General features: G+C 41.5%; 1 protein-coding gene across 5 annotated transcripts in view; it reads left to right on the forward strand.

Moving 5' to 3' along the window:
* The window catches only part of EPB41L4B (erythrocyte membrane protein band 4.1 like 4B), a 170,586-nt gene that overhangs the window by 89,791 nt on the left and 56,912 nt on the right, over positions 1–23,883 (forward strand). For all 5 annotated transcript variants that reach the window (XM_032674513.1, XM_032674489.1, XM_032674485.1 and 2 more), the window contains 2 exons: positions 9,641–9,822; positions 15,707–15,822. In XM_032674513.1, the coding sequence (XP_032530404.1) occupies positions 9,641–9,822; positions 15,707–15,822 (298 nt within the window). The remainder of the gene's footprint in view (positions 1–9,640; positions 9,823–15,706; positions 15,823–23,883) is intronic.

Raw genomic sequence — 23,883 nt, forward strand, 5'->3', positions numbered from 1 at the left:
TTCTCTCTAGCAGAAGATACCTTCTGAGAACTGAGGAATCTGCCAATTTAAAATTAAGATCAATGTTCAGCTAAGGCTGCTGGGGAACCAGTGGAAGTACCCCTAGGGTTTTGAATGTACTGTCCTTTAAGTTTGTAATGTGCTTGGATTTTTTTCTTTTCCATTTTCATCTTGCTCTTTCTTTTCCTCTTCCTTTTCCTCTTCCCTTTCCTTTTTATAGCACTTTATCTTAAACTATCAACAGCCAGATCTGCAGCTCATCATATCAAAGATGAAGATGTATAATCCTATACGCAACAACAGATGTTTCATACAGGAACAGTTTGGAAAACCTGTAGTTCCTGGTTTACCAATGTCTTATGTTGATGGATTATAAAAAGCAATATTTCTTTTTTTTTAACTGAGGCAGTGAAAACCATCCTCTACTTTCTGAGTCACAAAGAAAATGAGTGAAGTAGCCACTTAATTAGTAGTAGGAGGTATACTGATCTAATACAATTAAACTCCGGATAAGAAGCTAATTATTTATAAGTTACTTTTTCCTCCCTAAACCCATAACCGTGCAGTGGTGCAGTTATAATCACAGTGATTTACCTGCCGTTGCCAATTTCTGTAATTTTGTGATCCTTAGAGAAGTAGAAATACAAAACATTAATACATCTCTAGTGCTCTCTAAATTGCATAATTACATAGTAATGAACTCAGTACCTAAACAGATGACAAGGTAGCTGTTTCTTTTCATCTCCAGGGGCCAAGGCCCTGAATATTAAGGCTTTGCTGGCAGGCAGCAGGGCCAGCACCATGGTGCCTCCAAGCTGAGTCTTTCTCATCAGTAGGAGAGTAGGAGTCAGACAAGAAGGAAGAGCTCAGAAAAAAAATGGGTCAGGGAAATAAAAAGCTCAAATAGAGGCTTTAGGAGATGCAGAGTTTTACAGTGGAATGTCATCATCATGGCTGGGCTTTGCGAACGAAGATTTGGGAAAGGCTCTATCCACATTTGTTACAGGCGCGCTGGTGGCTAATGAGGCCAATACGAGACAGGCATGTCTGATTACAAAAGGCACAGCAGAAAGACTCCTTAGGTGGTATATTCTGCAAGGCATGATTCTTTCTGCTTTGTCTTTTCTCCTCAAGAGTGATCCTGCGTGCGTTCTCAAAGGCATCAGCAGCGTTATAGATGCTGTGTCTCCAGGCCTCCTGATTAGAGGCCAGAGTAGACCAGTTATGTTGATCAATATGGCCAAGGCTGAGATGTTGTTTCAGGGAGTCCTTGTATCTTTTCTTCGGGGCTCCTCTCTTTCAGCAGCCAGTGGCAAGTTCACCATAAAGCAAGATCTTAGGGAGGCGGTGGTCCTTCATCCTGGACATGTGTCCTGCCCAATGCAGCTGTGTTCTCAGCAACACGAAAAACAATGAAGTCTTCTAGAAACTTAGGGAATGGAGAAGAGGAAAGAGGCAAGGGAGCTTTGAGATTTCAGTGTCTGTGTCTTCAGCACCTGGGGCTCACTGAATAAGTAAGCAAGGCTGATTTGAAGCAAATTTCAAGGAACTTAAGTGTAAAACTGTATGCTGCTTCTGTATCAAAAATTTTAGCCCAGGAAGGCTTTGTTTGTTATCATTTATTTTCAGATTCAACCATTATATTTAATGTGTGTGTCTCATTCTCAGTTTTTTACTTCAGAAAGAAACCTGTGAAAATGGCTTTTAAAATAAGACAGTTTCTTGTTGTAACTCAGATCAGTTGCCCAGATATTGCAGTGAGAACCTGCCCAGAGATAGCACAGGTTGCAAGGTTTGTAATTAAGAAGCCCTTGCTGTGCTGAGTGATTGATTTTGTGTTGCTTTGACCCACTAACGCTGTCTTCTTAGTAACTAAGTGAAAAATTCTGTCCTGCCTTGGTAAGAGCTTTTGCTTGCTGCACACTTTACCTGTTCATTGGCTTTACTGGTAATGTGTTAAAAGGGCAAAAATCTATAGCCGAAACTGAAGTAATCTGTGTAGCAATGGAGTTAAGTTTGTTCATGCTGGATTTTAAAGTTATGGGAAATTACTGAAAATCCAGAAGACAGCATATTCAGAATCTGAATAATTTAGAACCATTAAACTTAGACAGTTTGATTAATTTCTTTTAAAACAACTTTTTTCCAAGGAGTTTCAGCTTTGTGAGGACAGAGACAGAAAGGAGATTTTGTAAGATCGGAGTATATTGTTGAGCCAAATCCAATGGATTGGCTTCAAGGCTAAAGTGATTACACCTTTCTAATCTGCTAGATGCAAGGCTGCTGTGGTTCCTGGTTTCAGAGCCCAGCCTGTACAGATGCTGAGCATGCATTCCGGAGATGAAAATGCACACAGAGCACCCACTCAGCCAGCCACGCTGAGCAGAAGAGGTGAAGAGCAGCACCTTCACCGACACCTGCATGCACCAACAGCAGCTCACAAATGTGGGACAGCACAGGGAGCTCCATCCTCTAGGTGTACACCCCCACAGAAAATTGGACTACAGTTAGGAAAATGTTGTAGACTGTAGTGATTGGAGCTTGACCAGCCAAGCATAGTGAGCAGCAGCCTGTTTACGTGTGGCTGATCACTTTTCTCACCTTTCTCTTATTCTTCCCTGATGCACATGAATTCTCCTGTTTCCTTCCCTTGTCTCCTCTCAGTTACCCCTGCTTTCTCCTTGCATTGCTCCCAGTTTTTCTAAGTCCATACTCAAATTTCCCAGGGCTGCCTAGGTAGTTTGGATCTTACATGAATACTGATATGGTTTCCTAGACAGTGTTGGCCTTTCAGGGTTGTTCTCATGCAAGAGTCCCTGATATTCCCCTTGAGGGTTCTCATGTAGCCCTACCATAACTACCCGTGAAATCCGGCAGTCCTTCAGGACACGCTCTGTAGCATTTGTTAGCTGCTTGCACTTTCATCTTTTGTGTCCAGCAGCTTCTTCTGTCTCATTTCGTGATTTCTCATGTTCTCCTGTTAGCTAAGCCTCAGTCTTGTGCTCGCTTCTCTCTCTGCATCCTTTGGCAGCAATCTGATACTGAGGACAGTAGAGGTGAGATGAGGATGTACTTAGCTCCCAGGACCTGAGTCGTTTAATGGGTTAAGTGGTTGGAAAAGATGTAGCATGGCTAGCAATCTGAGATCAGCTGCAGGCTGCATCAGAGGCTTCAGTTCCTTGCTTGGTTTTGTTCCTGTTTTAACCTGAGTTAGCTTGCTTGGATTAGCCACCCTGAGTTCTTTTATTTCCCAAGGACAGGCATACATTGTCTGCCTCTGTCAGAAAGGGGAAGGCAGTACTGACTTGGGAGAGGATCTTTTCTGTCATAGAAAATTTTATATCTGTTTTTCGGAGTTTTTTCATCTACAAGGACGTCTGGGACAAAGAAATTTTTTTTACAAGTGATCAAATATCATTAGCTATTGTTAATTAAAACCATTTGTAAATGAAGAAAAGCAAGATTTTTTAATGATCTTTATGTAGATAAGGTGAAATCTATGAGGACCATGGCTTTATTTAGTCAAGATTTGTTTCTTGGTATTTTGTTAGAACGTGCTTTGCTTCAGGCTTTATTCTTCTTGTGGGAAATTCCGGATTACCCTTGCTTCAAAACTTACTTAGTTGAGCATCTTGTAGTGCAGGAAGCTGATGCATATACTTTTATCTCCTACAGGAGAAATCCTCCTGCTTCCATCACCATTTCTTAATACATTTTTTCCTCCCATCACCATTTTCTCTTTCTTTTCAAGGTTGTCCGGGAGAAGGTTGCTAGCTACCTACTGTGCTTTCTGAGGTGTCCCTAGGATTGGGTGGGGGCTGCTGATCATCCCTAGCAGCAGGAGGAGAAATCTGCAACACAATTTTCCATGCCTTCCCTAAAGGAAGCAAATGGGCCAGCTATGTTGTCCTGTTTTCAGAGCAGAGCATGGAAGTGTAACATCACTTTTAGCTTTAGTTGTACTTCTCACAGTTTAGGAAGCCACTTCTGACCAGCAAAGAGATCTTGGTTACATGGTGCAGGAAAGAAAAACAACATAGGTTTGGTTTTAGTGATCCCAGTTCTCCTTTACTTACAAATACTCATTGCTTTCGTATGTCCCAGTCCTTGGCTGCAAAAATGAAACTTCATCCTCTTTGCTTTATAAGCAGTCCTCTGGCTATGGTCTGTGCTCCTTTCTTTTGTAACTCTGAGTAAAGTCTTTTGCTTCGGTCCAGTAGTTCTGACCATTAGTTTATACACACACATACTGCTGTCTTCCTATCCCCTCATTTCCTTTTCATTCCTCTCCACAGGGACATCTTCAGAGTATGCAAAATTCCTTGTCTCTCTGTACCACTTGTCATGCTTTAGCAACACAATGGGTATGAGAGATTCTAAATATGATTAAAGCAAGTTTGGCTAAAAATTCAGTGTGGTTTGTTTGGGGTTTTTTTAACTTCTTTTGAAGTGTGGGCAGGGAATAAACCCAAAGTCCCTCCCACTCCCCCAATCCCCCCCCCAACAAAGGGAGAGACTAAACCCGAAAACGAATGTTTGGCTTAGCATAGCTGTCAGGTCTCATCCCCCAGCTGCCACACTGAAGTTTCACATGCAGAGGCTGCTTTCACTACGTACATGTTAATACACATACATGTCAACAGACATTGTAACACTTCCCCTGACTGCCATTTGGGAGCACATCTAAAGCCCATTTTGATGCTGGAGAAGGTGTCGCGGCAAAACGATGATGGGTGATGCGTCTCCCAATGCATTCAATACGAAGCCGTCAGTGTGGATTTTGCTGCTGAAACCTGCACAAAACACCATCAGGCTCGTTCTGAACTTCAGATGGTGGAGGATCAAGAGGGGTTGTGAACGTGTTTGCATAAAGTTTGAGGATTTTTAAATAGTGGAAAATCGCAGTGGTTTGTTGCAGGAGGAATGTTCAAAGCAAATAGAGGTGGGTGTGGTAATTGTTGAAGGTTAGTTATCACAATCAGACCTGGAAGCCTAGGATGTTTTTAAACTGCTGTTCAGCTACAGTAGGGAAGGTCTAAATTCTTAAAGAGTCATCCAAGAGGCATGATAGTTTGAGCCTGCTTTCTGCTATTGCCACCCCTAGCCTCCCGAAGGAGGGGGCTCTCCAAGTGTAACTTCAGACAGGTGGGAGATGACTGGAGGAAGAGTGGGGAAAAGGGGGACATGGGTGGGGTGCATGAGTAAGCCAGGTGAAAGATGTTTCTTCAGGGCTACACAGTTACATTGTCCAGGAGAATGAGGATGGCAGCTATGGGGATTGCACAGAAGTGCAATTACTCTTTTTTAAAAAGTCCCTTGTCATTCACAGGTTACACCAGTGTGGGAGTCTTCTCATATGAGGCCTGTCATAGATGAGAGAAGAGTCCTGAATGGACTTAGCACATTGATCTTAGCACATCAGAAAGATGAGGGCATAGCTCAGGAGGAATGACGGTATGTTTGTGCTGTTGGGTGAGAGTAACCTGTAACCTGCTTCACAGCTGAGATTGTAGGGCTGGAAACCTGGCCAGTTTAGGAAAGGATCTGGTGTTCTCAAGAATCAGAAGTTAAATATGAGTCAACAATTGCGGGCTATATAGAGAAAAACAAATGTCATGTTCCAGTGTATAAACAGGAGTAGATCCTGTAGGACATGGGAAGCAACCCTTCTTCTTTGGAATGTGTTTGCAAGGCCTCGGCTGGAATGGGATCTCCAGTTCTGAGCATCGCATGTTGGAGTCAGAGCAGGGGGCAGCCAGATGGTCAGGAGTGGCAAGATGTATCAGAGCTGTAGGAAATGTGTGACCTGAGAATTCAAAGCTCTTCAGACTCTGAGGGGAGATGTGAAGGGCCATTTTCAAAAACACAGGTTTCTGTAGCAAGAAATAACCTTCTTACTGTGTCTGTGATGGATGGGAGAGAAAATAGCAGGCTTAAATTGCAGTAAAGGAGACAGAATAAACAAAGAAATATGCACAGGCACAGTGAGACACTGAAATCAATTGCACAGGAGGGTCATGGAGTCTCTGCTAGTGAAGGCGTTGGAGGTTCAGTTCAGCTGATCAATTGGGGTAATGCAGCCCTGCATACTTTGGGTTTGAGGGCTTTCAAAAACCTTTCTGTTCCCCATTTTCCTCTGTTCTCTTAACACTTGCTGTATGTGCAAATTGTACACTAGAGACATGGTTTAGTAAGGCAGTAGGTGACTGGAGTACATGAAATCTAAGAATGTCAACTGAAAGTAGCTTTTCAGGTAAAGCGTGAGGAGCATAAAATTGGAGCAGAGGAACAGTAATGTAAATAAAATTTTATAAATGGAAAAGGTAATCAGAAGATACATGTTATTTGCCTTGTTCCTCAGTGTGCTGCCTTTTTGATCCGAAGGCAGGAATTGTGTGTCTGAGTCTAAAGGCAACACCGTTTTGTGAACTTTAAGTGGCTTTTTTGAAGGTTCAGCCTTCACTAACTGAATCCTCTGGAGTGCTTTGCCTGAGTGAGGGACAGAGAAGAAAGAAGTGTTTTCTTCCTTTACACAATAGGCTGTAGGGCCCTGCCTCATTTTCCTTGAAGGACAGGAATTGGTTTTATAGGAAGCAGCTGGAGCTTGTTGAGAAAACTACACTGGTAAATAACAGGGAAAAAAGAGGAAACCTACAGGACAGCCAATAAGCTGTTAAAAGGTAAAGCAAGGGTGTTACATTGGCATACTAGGATGGCCAAAATGCAGGTACAAGAGAAAGGATGAAAACTGCTACCTATCCATGTAATGCACATAGTCTGAGGGCGTTACTTGGTGTTTAAGGAGCAAATATGAATACCTGGAGAGCTTAGAATATGGTCAGAAAGTTGGTTCATTGAAGGTAGTGATTTATTTACCTCAATGGATTGGGAAGGATGCATAAGCATGTTTTCTATTCAGGTAAGCTAGATAGAAGCAAGCAATAGAAAGCAAAGTTAATGACAAGAAATGCACTGAGGCGAAAAACATAGATTGAAGGCAGTGGAAGGACAGAAAATTAAGCAAAAAACAGATGTGATATGTGATAATAATAAGGCCACCTTGTAGAAACTGCAGTAAGATGTCCGGTGTGCCCCTAAAATATATAGGCGAGAGTACACAGTAAAGGGATTTGGAATACTCATGATATTTTTGTTTGAGTACTGTCAGCTTTTCTAGTCAACTGGCTCTGGGGCTGCTGCAAGGTCTGCTGTTTATGATTGTTCAGTAACTCACTGGTCTAGTAGTGAGAGTATGGGTGCAAAAGCCCACCCTCATATCCATCAGAAATGCAAGAGTTGGCTGACCACTGAGATGAGTTTGCCTCAACTTCTGTCAGTTGCTGTCAGCTCTGGAAAAGTGCAAATTAACACATCCTTTTAAATGGGCCAGCAGTTTGAACACGGGATTTCACATCAGAGGGCACTGCCTGGGCATTGACACCCTATCTAGGGCTTTGTGACCTGTCCTCAAGGGTTTCAGTGCATATCTGAACATCAGCTTTTCTGGGCCACCTGTTTACTTCTTTGAAGTAATTGTCTCCCTGCATTTTACATTTTACATGGTGTGAGCTCTCCTCTCTGGACAGTCAAGAAATACAACTAGTGCATTTGGTACACATTTGCCCTCATGCCAGAGGGCAATTCAGTTGGCTCATTCAGTTGCTCAGCTCATTCCCATTTTAGCATGGAAGTTACCTCAGGTCCATAGCAATATGAAGAGTCAGTGTAAGGATTGGGTGTGATTAATTTTGAAAATACCAGTTGAAAATCTGCTAAACCAGCCTGCAAGTGGGTGAAATGAAAGAAACTCCCAAACATGTGGGGGTTTATGTCTTGGAAAAAAAAATTCAATTATAGTCTGAAAAAAAAAGATGTACTGAGGCTTCAACCCCAAACTGATCTTGTTTCCCATAAGGCTTTTAACCATGTGAACAAAACCACCTACCCCCTCAGTCAAAAAATGTCACTGTCACCATGGCGCTTGAAGGCGGAGTGCAGGAGAGCTGCTACAATTAGTGTGCAATCTCATTAGCCTGTACCATTTTCCCCCTGTAGGCACTTGCTTGATTTGATTATAACAGTGGAGATATAGTGCAGTTTGAAAAGGCAGACCAGTCCTGGATTATCTGAGCTCACCAAAGCTGTCCCCTGTGGATCAGACATCTATTTGTATTGTTTCCCTACGTCAAATAAGGCATCAGAAGTGCCTTTATTGGCAGTGGTTGCTACATGTCGGGAACCTGCCAAGATTAATATACACAACATTCCCCTCCCCGCCTCCTGCTTTCAAAAAGTAATCAGCATAAAAGTGTTATTCAATTACTACCCAGTCAGAAACCTCATGTTGTCAGAAGTTGTTACTAAGAAGACAGTGGTTATTAATAATGTACCCAGTTGCATTCTTCAGTATAACTTTGGAATTTATACAGATGTGTTTATTTGCAGATGACTGGTTAATTTTGCTTTGAATCACTAAGTAATCTGCAGAGAACATATGTAGCAAGTAGCTTAGGTATAATTTATTCATTGTTCCTCTAATTATTCTGTTTGTCTTTATTCCATATTGTCAGGTTTTTGGCTGCTCTTAGTAATAAAAGCAAAATGAAAACCCATGCAGCTGAAGATATAATTTCTTTAGCATTTTTCAAATAGTCAAGGGATTCATCTTTTCTTGGAATGAATTGATTTACTGCAACTACTGTCTAATGCAAGACTATAGAATAAGTTAAAACCTTATAAAAATTTTAAGCACTCCTCTGAGGAAAGCACAGTCAAGTCATTTGCAATATCTTTGTAGAGTTATCTCAATCTTTTTTGTTTGCTGGCATGGAGAGAAAATATCATTTCTATCATCATCATTTCAAACAATAAATTGATACAGCATCCATTAAAACTATTGAAGAAAAGCAGCAGTGTCCTATGTCACCTCTGAGTTAGAGATGATGAATTAAAATGTCAGTGTGTCCCCATTTCTCCATATATTGTAGACTGATGATAGTTCTTCTAACTAAACACATGCAAAAAAACCAACCAGCCAACCAAAAAAAAAAGAACAAAAAAACCCAAACCCAAAAAACAAATGAAACACACCCAAAAACCCCAAACTGGTTTACCAGCATAGGTCTGATTCCTTTTTGACCAAGTGATATTTTGTATGTTATTACCTGTAAAATCTTTTATTTCCAATGGGATCTTCTTCCATTTTTTCCCCAAGTTAGAAATTTTTTATATGGTTATTTTGCACCAGAAGTGTAAAGAACTGAACTTTCTCAGGATTTAATGTTATTCTGGGACTGTTCCTTGGTCTGCTCTTTGGACAATTTCACTTTAAAGGAGTTATTGTTTGCTGCCTAACACCTTTCCTTTCCTAGGGAAGATTCTAGCAGAGATCGTGTAGTGTGTAAAATCAAAAATAATTCTGATCTTAAAGTCATACTAACAAGCAGAGGCATTCTTTCTTCTCATCTAATGGATTTTGTGTAAATAGAAAACTGTAAAGATTTGGAATATACCTTGTTTAAACTTTTATTTACAAAAAAGCTATGCATTTTTTTCCCCAGGAAGTTTTCACTCTGTCTTTCCGAAAGTACAGTTGGTACTACTGTTTACTGCTCTAATTTGAACTGACTTTATTTTGTAGCTATCCCTTGAACAACAGTGATCTGCACCAGTTCAACATTGAGGAGAATGGTGGAACACCATATACCACAAAAATGCCTGCAAGGCACCACCACCACCACCATCATCACCACCACCGTGCGAATTACAGCGCCCTTGCTCCTGACAGCAAGGACATTGTTTCTGGAGTTCCAAACCCAACCAGTAAGTCCACTGCAGTGAATGTCATTTCAGTGATTGTGCTGCTTTCAGATTTGTCTCTGGTAAAGAGGGAAAGGGAAAGGGAAAGGAGAAAGGAGAAAGGAGAGGAAAGGAAAGGAAAGGAAAGGAGAGGAGAGGAGAGGAGAGGAGAGGAGAGGAGAGGAGAGGAAAGGAAAGGAAAGGAAAGGAAAGGAAAGGAAAGGAAAGGAAAGGAAAGGAAAGGAAAGGAAAGGAAAGGAAAGGAAAGGAAAGGAAAGGAAAGGAAAGGAAAGGAAAGGAAAGGAAAGGAAAGGAAAGGAAAGGAAAGGAAAGGAAAGGAAAGGAAAGGAAAGGAAGGAAAGGACATGCATTTCAGTTTTTCTCTTTGAAGAACATATATCCTGTTATTATTCGCTAGCTTTGTAGCATGTGCAAATGAGACAAGATTTGCAATTTCCTGGCTTTGCTATGGGCCGCAGGATTTGGTGTTAGATTGGTGTTCCATAGCTGAACAAATACCCAATTAGTCACAGATACGGAGTCTCTAGCCACTTGGCACAGGCTATTTTTTCATTGTTACTATTTATTTGTATATTTTCACAAACCTGTCCTCATCTGGTTTTGTCTTTTGCTGATCTGCCCAGCTGGCCTTCAGCCCTCATTGTTTGAATCTGACTCTTGCTTTCATGTCTGGGCACAAGCAGCAGAAATTTTGGAGCACTGGACAAACAGCATCTTGCTTTTAGTTTGGGTAATGGGATCAATTACTGCACTATCATGACTGGAATATGCTTACTTCCTTGGTGCAGAAATTCTGGGCTTGTAGAAATCAAAGAGGAGAGAGGCCTATCTGTTCCTGATGCAGCCTTGGGGAGTTTGGGTGTAAGTCTCTGCTGCTGAATGTGTACAGGCATTTTTAAGGGTATGTAGCTGGGCCAAATGTTTGTAGGTTTACACAGGAACTGAAAGAGAAACATCCCTGTCATTGAGCAGTCCTATTGCTTGCTCTCCAAATTTAAAATCTCTGCACTCTACATTCTACTGTGTGAGATACTGGAGCTGTGTAAGAATTTCAGAAGATGGGCAAAACAAGATACCATCTATTATTTGCCTTGTTTCAAGGGAACAGTGAGTTCTTCCTTTGACCAGTTTCTGCCTTCATAACTGTAAATCACCCTAAGATAGGCATCCATTATGGAAACTTTCAACCTGGTCAGTTAATCTGACAATTTTCAAATTCCTGAAACCATGGTCTTGTAATGGATGGTGCTGAGTGACCCTGACTGTAGGCTGTCCCACATCAGCCGTAATACACAGGCACCTGCCTAGACAAGCACTTTAATCAGACTTTGTTTCAGAAACTCAGAAACATTTTCTTTAATTTTCTTTTCCAAAAAGAAGGAGATAGTTTTTAGAAGGGAAGCTCAAGAAATAAAATGCAAGGCATGGTAGACATTTAAGGAAGGAATCCTAAACAGCAATATGATTTGCTTGCTAGGACTTTCAGTAAAGCTACTCCCTTAGGAGCAAATTCCAGAAAAAGTGTTGTTTTCCATTGACTGTACGCTGCACAGTGGCATACCTTCATGCTGGGAAGCACATGAGGCTGGCATGGAGCATGGCCAGCATGGCCACCCCCTGCATGGTACAGCCACAGAGGCCCAGAGCAGGCTGCTGGGTGCTCCTGTGCCACCGATGAGTTATCTGCCTCTTGGCCCTGTTCTGCAGCAACCAGCACTATCTGGGAGGGAAGTACAGACCATCCTGTTGGGGAACTGCTGAGCAGCTCACCTGGCCCTGCACCAGCTGGGCCTCAGTCGATCTGTTGCAGGGCCACCCTGTGTGCCGGCCGGGCACTGGCCATGGATGGGTGCTGGCAAGGCTGTGCTGGAAAGCCTTGACCGGGCTGTCAGCCTGGCACAGTGGGTGGCGGTGACCTTTCTGGGGGGTGTGCCAGCCCATATTTTCCTTTCCCAAATTAGAGCTGAAGCATGCCAGGAAATTCATTCAGAGCCAGTTCTGCTGCTGCTGAGTGTCCCGACCCGGAGGGCACTGCAAGCCCTGCTTTCCCCATCCCCCTCCTACAGGCTCCCCCTGTCCAGCCCATGGCTCTGTGTCAGCCTCACAGCACCTCAGCTTCAGCCCCAGAAGTGCTGCAGCAGGGCTGGTCTCTAGCTTCCCACAGCCCTGCCATGGGCCCACCTAGAGGACAGGAGGTAATTAAAGAAACAGCAAAAACCACACAGCGCAAGGTGTTTATTCCAGCACTCTGTCTCCTCTAGGTCACACAGCTTTCCTGCTTCTCCTTATTGCAGAAATAACCTTAGAAAAAACCTAGACGAGCACAAGGGCAAACATCAGGAGCAGTTCTCTTTGTGCCCAGTGAGTGTTACCTTTGAGATAAAACTGGGGCCGAAGAGGCTGCGTGTCCTCACCCAGGCATGAGGAGGGTGAACCCTCTCCCCCAAACCTCGCACTGCTATTGGGGAGCAGCCTCCCTGGCCTGTCTGGCAGCTGCCACACTCTGAAGGGGACTTCAGCAGCCAAGACCTGTGTGTGGCACCGGCTCCTGGAGACACATTTACCTTTCTCTTCACTTTGTCTGCTTAAGGCTGTTTGATTCAGGAGAAGAGAATTGGTGCTGATTTCTGACGTGGCCTAATGCCAGTAACACTGAATGCCAATTCCCAGTTCCTTTAAGATAGCAGAAAGAGACCAGACACCTCTGAGCGGAGGCCGTGGTGCAAGCATGCCAGATGCTCCCAGCTGAGCTATTAGGCAACTGTGCATGCTGTGTGCTGGCTTGTGTTGACATAGGCATGCTGCCCCACAGCAATGCATCACCGATCTCTTGTGGAGACCTGTACTTGTGCATCAGGATGGAGGTGCAAAGCTGATTTTCCTTGAAAAGGCAGTCCGAGGTTAGTCCTGGCATGTTTATGCTGTGAGAGCAGTGGCAGTATGGGTAGGACCACTTCCCTTAAAACAGAGTCAGAGTTACCCATTTGCAGTTTGGGGTGACAGGTCCAAGTGCCTTTTCAAGGCTGGTGCTGAGGGGACTTGGTTTGGTTTTCATTAAAATACCGCTCAAGCTATTGCGGCTGAGAAAATTCTGTTGTAGAGAGCCTGTGGTAAATGTTCACAGTGTATGTACTGGAATGGTTAGGAGCATACCGGCTGTCAGTCGGTTATCTGGGACAGCACATGTGGCAGAGTGTGTGGGACAAGAAAAAAATCAGGCAGAGAGGAGACACTATCAGTGGTCTGTGTAAGGAACATGAGGACATGGGGGACTGATGTCTGGCTCTAGGCTGTGTGGAAAGGCCACTGCTGGAAAAGTGTTTCTAGGAAGTAAGTGGTCACTAACCTGGGGACACTCTCATGAAAGCGGGGGCTTGTGACCAAAATATCTGAAGTGGAAATGCCTGAAGAGCAAAAAGGTCTCCTGGGGGAATGTGCTATCTTAGCGGGAACTTCTCCATGAGGCTGACAGAGATGACATCAGCAGTTCAATTTGCCTACCTTATGATTTTCCAAGGGACCACAGGTGTTTTGTGACTTATTCCAGTTGCTATGGACTGGACTCATCTCTGAGCTCCAAAATAGTTTTAAATTCATCTGAAGTGGAACATGGCATGACCCACCAATATGTAACCAGCATTGGGCTGAAAGAGGTAGAAAGCATGTGCCTTGCATCTATTCTGATAAAGGCCAAAATTCCAGTGCAATTAGCAGGACACAGACAGGAGAGAGGGAAACAACAGTATGCCCAGCCAAAGTTCCCTTTAAATACCAGTGCATGTTTTTCAGCAAACACACTGTAACTTTGTTACAGAAAACAAACCCGGGCCAGACCTACCTGATTTTTCACATTCCAAGTAATTTGTCTCCTTCAATTACTGGAGAAAGTGAAATCTGGTGAAACAAATCTGATGTGTGTGTTTATGAAGGCAGTTCAGCAGAAGATGTTGTTTTCCTGCATTCGGCCTGATTATTGTATTTGCAATGCTGCTCTTCACCTCAAAGCTCACGTACACAGATCACATCTTCTTCACAGGACATCTTTCCCCAGCATGTTCGCAGAACCCCAGTCCCAAAGACCACTGTATTCAACAGCAGTTGGCCTTGCAGCACAGAGAGGGTGAGCTGCTTGCTAAACCTAATTGGCACAGCAATGTCGTGCCTGGATTACCAGGTGCACATGAGCAGACTCACCGGCAGCAGCTGGGGCTATCACTGAAAGCAGATGCAAACAAGTATGCAGTGCAGCTCAGAGAATTTTTATGACACAAAATGATGACCGGGAAGAGGAGACCCAGCTTGCCTCTTGAACTCTGGGCTGAGCTTGCAGGTTATTACTTCTAAAAAGACATCCTTTATTCCTGAACTGCTCGCTATGAAAGACCTTGCATAACCCTGAGCAGACAACGATCTAACACAGACTGAGTTTCAGGCTGAAAACAGTCCTTTGAAAAGCCACAATGCTGCCAAATCCTTTCTTAGAACGAAAGCCTGGTTTTTGCCAAGACTTAGTGCTGATTCAGGAAATTTATGCCTTTTGTGGGACTTCATTTTTTTGCCTTTTTTTTTATTCTGTTTTCAAGGTTGAGTTAAAAGGCTAAACTGGCCTGCTTGTTTTCCAGAGCTATCCCTTTAAACAAAAAAAGCAGCTTAGAAGTCTATTTTAAAACATAGCAAACTTGAATAATTTAAATAAGGCACTTTCCCCCCTTTAAGAAAATAAAACAATTGTGTTTCTTAAAAAAAAAGAAAAAGAAAAAAAAGAAAAAAGTCATTGTGTCTTATCTTATGGCTGTGGTAGTTTATTCCCAGAGTATCATTGGGCAGTTTCACAATGTCAGCTGTGATATGAGACATGCTGAACTCTGGCAACCCCTGGCAACACTAGCTTGTGATGAGAGACCACCAAGGGGAGGTCAATACTGATATTGTAACCCCTTCTAGGACTTTATTACCTCAGGGTCTGATTATGTTTCACTAATGCCAAAACCAGATTTTTGCTTATATCCCTATAAGCTGGTTTTAGCAATTTGTCTCTAGTCAGTAAAGCCCTTAATGTATATTTAAACAGCTGTAGAATTAGATCTGGAGTGAGTAATATTTAATATTCTTAGGACAGCTTAAGAACCTGATCCAAACCAAACTGCAGCCAGTGCAAGGTTTTTATTGATTTCAGTGAGCTTTGAATCAGACTCCAGAGATTACCGGATTGTTCCCAACTGTTATTACCTAGAATCCATGGCAAAAAGAAATACAAGACACAGAGATTAGTTAAATCATCACAGGGTGAAGTTTATTTTTCTCAGAGTACTTGCAAATATACATATATATGCCACACCACCCCCAAGATGTTGACAGAGACCTTTCAGAACCGTCTCAAAAAGTATTTTTCCTTATCTTTGTGTGTCGGTGGCTTGCTCAAAATCTCTGTTGACAAAGCACAGCAAATTCCTGACAACAGTCTTAAAGAGGCTGGCATATAAATAAAGATGTCTGAGAGAAGCCAAAAGCTATACTCTAATCTCTTTGCACATCACATGTTCTGAGAATGGCACCTTGGCTGCATAAATAATCCCTCTGGTGTCAACTGAGTTTTAGAATATAGAGGTGGTAGAGGTGGGGGGAAGAGGTAAGGAGGGAAGTATGTATCCTAAAGTTGGCGAAAGTCCTGCTGAAATGAAAGGATGGGTGAGAAGCAGGAGGGGGAGGAATTGTTTGCTAAATAAAAATGCCTGACAGGCATAATTATGAAACATTTTAGGTCTTACAGGGAAGATACTTTGCTGACCACTGTCTCTTCAAATAGAATTGAGTGTCTTGCTCTGCAGTTCTTCTGTAGCCTCCTTCAGACTGTTTTTTTCTTTCTTTCTTTTGGGCATGTTTTTAGAACTGAGCTCAGGACTTCCCCTTCTTTATGATGAAACTTCTCATCTGAAGAAAATAGAAACAGAGAGTGTGAAGGTAGTTGGACCATGGCCAGCCCTCCACGTCGGCATGAACAAGGTATAGCATATACATGTATACTTTTACATATATATATACCAGAGCCCCTTTGTCACTTCATATTCAAAAGCTGCTGCTTTTTCACCTCCAATTCAAATCAACATTCATCTGCAACTGGCTTGCTTTTTAATCACCTCTCCCCATCTCCTTTTGGGACTGGGATTTGGTTTTTAGATTTAGCGTTTCAATCAACTTTGCCTTTTAAAATTTCATAAGCTGCTGCAACAATGTTATGATGTAAGTTTAGTTCAGTTGTGAAGAGTTAGTCGTCTAGGCAGCCCAGAGCTGTAAAAAAATAACACTTTAAGTGATAAAAAACCAAAAATCTTGTTTTTCTACGTGAGGAGTCCATGTTATGCCTTAAATTCCCCCGGCATCTGATGTTAGTAGTGGGTGTTTTATGAGTGAGTTTTTTGTCAAGGATGGCAAAACATTCATGTCCCACTGTTTCTGCCAGAGATCAGAGGCCAGCAGGTTGGTGGCTCCATGTGAGGCTAAATTCACTGTGCCTGCACTGTGGGGTGCCTTGATCTGAGTCTGGATAGGGCCACAGAGACCTGGACCTCTGTTTTGCAACCACATTGGTCCTGGACTGGATCCAGTAAAGTCAATGCGAGCATTGCCATTGGCTTCAAATGAGGTGGGTCTGGGCCCCCAGTGACTGTACAGGTCTGTTAAAAGCAAAGCAGAGTTTTGAGTCAGCTCAAGGGAGAACTCGATTAAATTACCTTGGGTTTACAAAGCCTTTTTGTTTTTACTTTTACAACCAGCCTTTTGTTATTTATATTATTTTAACAAGCGTTAGGGAAATTAAAATCAAAGGGGAGATGACCACGTGTACCAAAAATATAAGCACAAAGGAGCTTGTACAAGCACAAAGGAGTATATCTATGTAGCAGAATCTTTCTTTTCTCTTGATGAGGGATTCCAGAAGATGGAAGTCAAGGCTGAAAATCAGTGAGTCAAGTGTTTCTAATGAAAAAATTAAATGTTGGAAGTTTTTTCCAACATTAATTGAACTTATTCTGTAATGCAGTGAATTTTCTGTCATGAAGATTGCCTTGAACCATGTTCAGAGTATGTCATGGGATAGTGGTGTAATTCACCTATGGACCGTAGTCCTTATGCCTTATGAATGTGGTCATGAGGTCATGACCTGTGTCATGATTTTTGGAGACTTCTCAATGAACAGATGAAGGTGGACTATTTTAGACTTTTTCCCAAGTCTATTTTGTTATCACATGTGAGAAACTGTCGGTTTGTCTGGTTGATTTGAGTGGGAATTAAAAAGATAAATCATAAAGTAAATAAACTAGAATGAAATAGAAAAGAAGTCATCTTTTTTATCCATGAACATTTCTCAAGTTGTCCCTTTAGAAATACTTTTAACTGGTAATAAGTACGGTTTTTTATAGGCAAAGCTTACTAAGCATTGGCATAGTTTGCCAAAGGAAAACTGTCCACCCCAGATTCATCCAGTGAATACCCAGGTCTTGTGAGAAGACTTTTGTAGTTCTGAAGTGATTACTGATACTCTATCTGAATCCCAGCTGAGAACATTCACTCAAGTGCAATGTCCAAAACATACTTCGAAGAACTGTCCTATTGAGCTCATTGACAGCTCAGTTTTGCATATTTAAAGGGCTAAAATGAAGAAGTGAGAGGACTCTCTCTATGTTGACCAGAGTGCACAAGTGGATAAACCAGTCTGACTTGTGTTGTACAAAAGACCCAAACAGATGATCTTAATGGTACCCTTGTGATTTAAAAATGAGTAGATTTATGGTCTTTCTTCTATCTTTAACTGAAAGCTTAAAACACTTTGGTCCTGTATTCCACCATACTGTGCAAGTAATCTCAACAGAGTCCCTGCAACTTTTGCCTGGCAAAGCCTGACCTCTGATCCTCTCGCTCTTATTTGCTGCAAATCTGTGAAGAGAGAACTCGGCTCTTCTATAATTAATGGTTTTCTTTGGCTTGTCCTTACAGCTCGAGAATCTTGTCCACAGTCAGATGGATTATTTATTTAAGGACTAATTAGCAGAACCCAGTATGATAGCAAGTCAGAGCTTCACAATAAATGCAGCTGCACAGTAAATGCAGCCTGTGTCTGCTGTGGTGAAACTGCCATCAGTCAAAGTTTAGCTGATGAAAAAGTCTTGTAATGAGCACTAAGAGCTGCTAAATGCTTCTGTTTCTGGCAGAAGTTCAGCGAAAAGCAAGGCTAGAGGCACGGGCTGTCTAATGAAATCCCTCCCCTGGCAGCCATAGAAGCTTTGGGTTTAAGAACTGGGCAGCAGTCCCATGAACAGCAGTTACCATGTAAATGAAAAGGAGGCCAGTCTCTCAAAATTTATTAAAATTACTCTTTTGAGCCATCTGAAAATTGTACATACTCTTGAAACTGGCCCAGAATCACTACCAGAAAGCACCTCAGTGATCCAGCCCTCACATTACAAGCTGTGGGTTGTGACAAGTCATTCTGAAGTTCTTTCACCCCTTGCTTATGGTCTCTTCTTCAAGCACCATTTTTTGACCTAGATCTTGGTAAAATGTGTACACAGAGTTCATAAAGCTAAAACCAGTAAACCACAGGTCTTTGAGCTCTGAGCGGAGCCTGGAGTTGCCTCAGCAGATGGCTTCTCCAATGAGAGGGACATGCTGTAAATATTGGGCTAACCCTGGGCTAAAATGCTGTGGAGCATTGCCCAGCACAACGGCAATGAGGCAAGTTAGACAAAATTGATCAACCCTGAACTGACGAACTGTGACAAATACTTTTCACTGAGACCGTAGCCTTTAAAGTTCCTTTGGTTATGGTAGTTAACTAGCTACTCAGTGCAGCAGCAAAAAGATTTCAATGAGTGGTCAATCTGACTAGTTTCTGGCAAAAAAATGAAATGTTAACACCTCTCCTGTACCACTCCATTGATTTCTGGTCTACTAAGTGCTTTTTATTCCCTAGTTTTGCATCCTCTGAAATATTATGCTTAAACAAAACCAGTGAAGCTGTTAAGAAGCTGTTGCATTTACTCTATTTTTGAAAGAAAAAAAAGCAGTGGTTTCTACATCTATTGTGAAGTCTCAGTTTTCACTCACTCCCTCCCTTCCTGTTGCTAATTGTTATTTTTTGAAGCAAAGTGCTTTTGGGCTAGAATTTGTCAGGCTTAATAATCAATCCATAGGAGAATTAACAAGAAATTGAGTAAATTAGATTCAGCAGTTAATTAATTTGACTGCCCACTGCAGCAAACTTTGTCTCATGGGAATGATGAATGGATGTGTCCATTCTCTTCCCCAGAGCTGTTTGTTATAGTGTATCATATGTGTGTCCACCTACTAAATGATAAAAGTCCATTTCAACATGAGTTTCATGTCCTTTGGTGCTAGTGGACTCCTTAATCTCCAGGAGATAAGCCTAAGTGAATGTATTTCTGATTTTCTTCTTGGAAAAATGTATTTCTGATTTTCTTCTTTTTCATTAGAAAAATATGTTGTCCCATCCCCCATTGCTATGTGTTTGTGTGTGTGTGTATGAAATAAAACCAGAAATGTATTGCTAGCATTTCTGAAATCTTGGGAGTCTAGTAATTATTAGCCCAGATGTACTTATTACAGAAAAACAAAGAATAATAATACATTTCAAATTGTTTCTGCCACTTTTCCTGGTGTTATGCTCACCCTTCCTCTACACCCCTGGATCCTAAGGTTGGTGATTTCATTCTGCTGGGGTCAGAGGGGATGTTATAGTGGTCACAGAATCATAGAATTGTTTAGGTTGGAAAAAACCTTAAGACCATTGAGTCCAACTGTTAACCCACCACTGCCAAGTCCATCACTAAACCACATCACTCAGTGCCACACACCTACACGTCTTTTAAATACCTCCATGGATTGTGACTCAACCACTTCCCTGGGCAGCCTGTTCCAATGTTCCATCCAGTCAAGTTCATATTTTCTTCTTCCTCACTCTAGGATATACTTTGGGTCCTTTTGTATGTTTGCAAACAAGCATTTACATCTTGCTCTTTCTTCACTGATCTACATCTTCACATTGCACCCGAATTTACTGTACATGGTGGCTTTTACATCTGTATGCTATATACTCTGTCTCCACTCTCTTCATTGCCCCTAAAACCAGTTTTTTCCAGGTCAAGGTCTGCACTTTAAATGGCCATTGGTGAATTGTTTATAGCTATGGGTCCTCAGTGCCAGCCTGTGCCCCTTGGACTATCACTCTTTGTCAGCTCTCCTCTACCCTGTGTCCTATGTCTTCACTTCTCAAGTCCCCCATTATCATACGAACCCTACGTTGCTTTGTACTACATATTTGTGTTAGAGTCATAAATATTTCATTATACAAAGAATAACTATTTGTGTTACTGTTCCCATATATAAAATTATTGCTGTTACAGCTGAAGCTTAGTAGAACAAAGCTTCAGGCAGATTGAGAAAGCTTCAGACAGAAACGAGCCTGATGAGCCTTACTGTCTTTGCAAACTGTTTGAAGCTTGTGGCCTTTTGCTAGCAGGACAAGACCATATTACAGAGCTGCCCACTTATGCAGATTGACTGCTTGCAAATGATACCACCTGCAAAAAAACTGTGGAACTACCTGCCCGTGCATAACTGCAAAGCCTAAAGCTACTGCAGTTCCGAAAATCATTTGTAGTTTGAGAAAACCAACTCACTTTGTTGATGAGATTCCTGCATGTGATATGCTGATCAGAGGGTATGTCCTGGGAAACATCACTACTGTGGCCCAGTAAGACTATTGTGAAGCTTAACACTGACAGAGGCAGGATCTAATAATATTGAGCAATAGTGTTTTATAAAATAAATTTGATACCAAGACTGAAAGAGCTTTGCTTCAAGGATATAAGCATAACAAGATTTATCAGGAGTTATATCTTTCATTAGACCAATTGATAGTTGACATGGGGAAGATCAGCTTAATGAGGGGGGTGGCTGTTTTTTTTTTTTCCAATTGTATTTTTTTTCTAATAAAGAAGTTGCAGTTTTCTGCTTGCAAATTTTGCCTCGAATAAGAATAACATGTAATTGTACAGGTCTTATCATTGTGGTATCTGTTTGTAATTGATGTTAGCTATCACATGGGGGAAAAAATCAATTAATCTCCTAGTAGAAAGGTGGCAAAAGAGTCTGTAGATTGCCATGCACATTTGCAGACGTAGTTGAGTCCCAGGACATCTTATATAGCTAACATGCTTTCAGAACCTATATATCTGTGCTGTCTTTGTTAAAATTTTACCTCCCACTAGTAGAGATGACTAGCAACAAAAAATAGACCTAGATTCCTAAAGAAAATATTAATTCTATTCTTCAGTTATGTCCAGTCAAATACATGTTTTAAACATGCCGTTTGACTAAGAAGAGGCTATCGATAAATTGACAGAGGTGAAAGATCCTGAATCTTGCTCTTGATACAAAGTTTGGTGTGGAACAAAGCATGAACCTTTTAAAGCAGAGAGAATGGAAATGGTATGTAGAAGAGTGAAATTGCTGGGTTTCATGCAACTATTTTTATATTCTGTGCATGTGCTTAATATTCACTTGCAAACTAAAGCCAGTGTCATCATTATCTAGCACTGTACAAATCTACCTTCAGTTCTAGTACCAGCAAATGTAATTGAATTTAAAGTAAATGTTTGGAAGGAGAAAAACAAGCCCAATACCTCGATTACAAAATGAAAAAATTACCTCTAGTTTTATGTGTGTTTATATCGGAGCTTGTTTGACCTGCTTCTATCCATTTAATTGCAATTCTCCAGTGTTCTCCTCTGGAAAAATAAAATTCTTCATCAATGCTGAAAGCAGTGTGAACACGTTGCTATTATTTAGCACCAGCAGAACTGGAGGTGGAAAACTGGAGTGTTATCAGGTATCTTAATGGTTTTTTTCTTCCTTTCTAAACCTTTTAGGATGAGTTTAAATTGCAAATCTAAGCAAGAAAATGACTCCAAGACACTCACTTGAAAGGGCCATCTAAGATTGTTTTGAATTACATAATAAGAAATGGTAAAATAGGAATTTTCATTAACATTATACCATATTTAGCTTTCTAATGACTTCCAAACAGAATATTCTTAGTTTATAAATGAAAACAAAATTTTAATAACTGACAACCTGGGTCAACATCTGAATACCCAGCTGCTGTCTTTATGCTTCATTCATCACTACAAGCAGTGAGGATTGTGGAAATGTAAAATTCCTTTATTATACAGCAAAATAAATGAGATTACAGCTTTCATTCTTGCAGCAACAGTATATAGAGATTCCTAATGTGGGCAGGTTTTAGACCTTTGATTTTCTTATAAACTAGTGAAATGAACCATAGAAGTTCCTGCATATATTTTTCTATCTCTGAAATCTTTTCTTTTCTTTTGCCTTCTTGATGACAGTTATACTTTTGAAGTTAATTTGGGGGAGGAGTGAGCTTATATGTAAATATTAGTGACATTAAGGAACAATAGGAACTTATATAAATGCTTATAAGCGCTAACAGGCTGCAGTAAGAAGGTCCTACTTTGTTCTGTGATTTGAGTTCACTTTTAGTTTGAATCTTCAGTGCCACTGACTTTGTGTGTAATAATCTCAGCTAATCAGCTGCCGGAGAGCAGAATTCAGGATGTGCTACACTGTGGCAGAAAAGTCCTTCACTGCCAAGGCAGGCTGGCAAAGCAGCCTTTCACGTATGTTCAGAAAAAAAAGGAGATCTGGGTCAGATCCAGCACTCCCAAGCCCCATATGGGGGTTGTGTGCAGTCAGCATTCTCGCTGGGGCAGGGGGAAGTGGTGGCCTTCAGCTACTGACTCAGCATCTGGTGAGCAGGACGAGGCCGAGCGGCTATTGCAGCAATGTCTGCTCTTCATGTGTGACCAGTCACTAAAGGTACTGCTGCTCCTGTTGCAGTGCAAGCAAAGCAAATTTTGCTCGCTTGAAGGTGAACCCCCTAAACTGTGGCCCAAGCAAGGGCTAAAGTAGAACTGAATACCCAGAAATGGCTTTTAGGAAGTGTGTCCCCTCTAGCAGCAGCAGCTTTCCCTTTCAGCCAGGTCAGCAAGCACCAGCGTTTGGACCTCTCAGGTTATGAAAATCTCAATGTGAGACTTGCACATCAGATCTCATACTGGGGATGTCCATTACATGGAGTCGTCTGGCATAATCCTGAATACAGCAGGAGATTGAGACCTTTTGAGGGTTCCCAGCTAAAGGGTAGCCCTGGGAGCTTTTATCTTCCTCTTGGTCAATGTGGGAAAATTGGGCAGTGGAGGAAGAACATAAGGACTGAAAAATATCCATACCATCTGAATAATAGATAGATGGGACTTTGGAACTTTTCGAGTTACAAAACAAGCTAGTCTCCTAAACAAGCATTAGTTGTCTTGTTTTAGCTAGTAAAATACCATTCCTTAATCTTGCTTGACTAAAATGATGTTTAATTAGTATCCAGTGTTAAAACAAAGGTGGGATTTTGCATGGCCTTTATAAATGCCACTGCTTACTTAGTGTGTTGTTCTTTCTGCTGCTAGAAATCAATACACTTAAAAGTTAACAGTAATAGCAACCCTTTTAAAATGTGTAGTAGTTCTCTTTGGCTACCAAGACTATTGGTGAAGTAAAAGTTATGCTTTTTTTACAATTAATTTCGTCCTTTTGAGTATCTCCACATCTCAGCTGCATGAGTAGCCCAGAAAAGACAGCCTTGGCAAACAAATATTTCATGTTTTTTTTCATATACTTGCCAGAACTACTGTTATACTCAAGACTGAATAGATGACTAAGTTGCTCCAGCTAGATACTGTCACTTTTCATTTTATGTGTTTTCTTTTTCCCTTAGGAGGAAAGTGGGGAGAATGAAAAATCCAAAAATATCATCCTCTAAAAAAAGTAAATGTAGCTTGAAAAATAAACATGTAAGAATTATTAGAAATTTGCCAGAGAAAAAAAATCTCATGATGAGCAGTCTTTTAACAGACAGTTGTTCAAAGTTGTACCTGGCAGCTATGGCATTTTGGATGCAGAAGTCTGCTAGACCAA

This window comes from Chiroxiphia lanceolata, chromosome 1 (assembly GCF_009829145.1).
Source record: "Chiroxiphia lanceolata isolate bChiLan1 chromosome 1, bChiLan1.pri, whole genome shotgun sequence".
Lineage (NCBI taxonomy): Eukaryota > Metazoa > Chordata > Aves > Passeriformes > Pipridae > Chiroxiphia > Chiroxiphia lanceolata.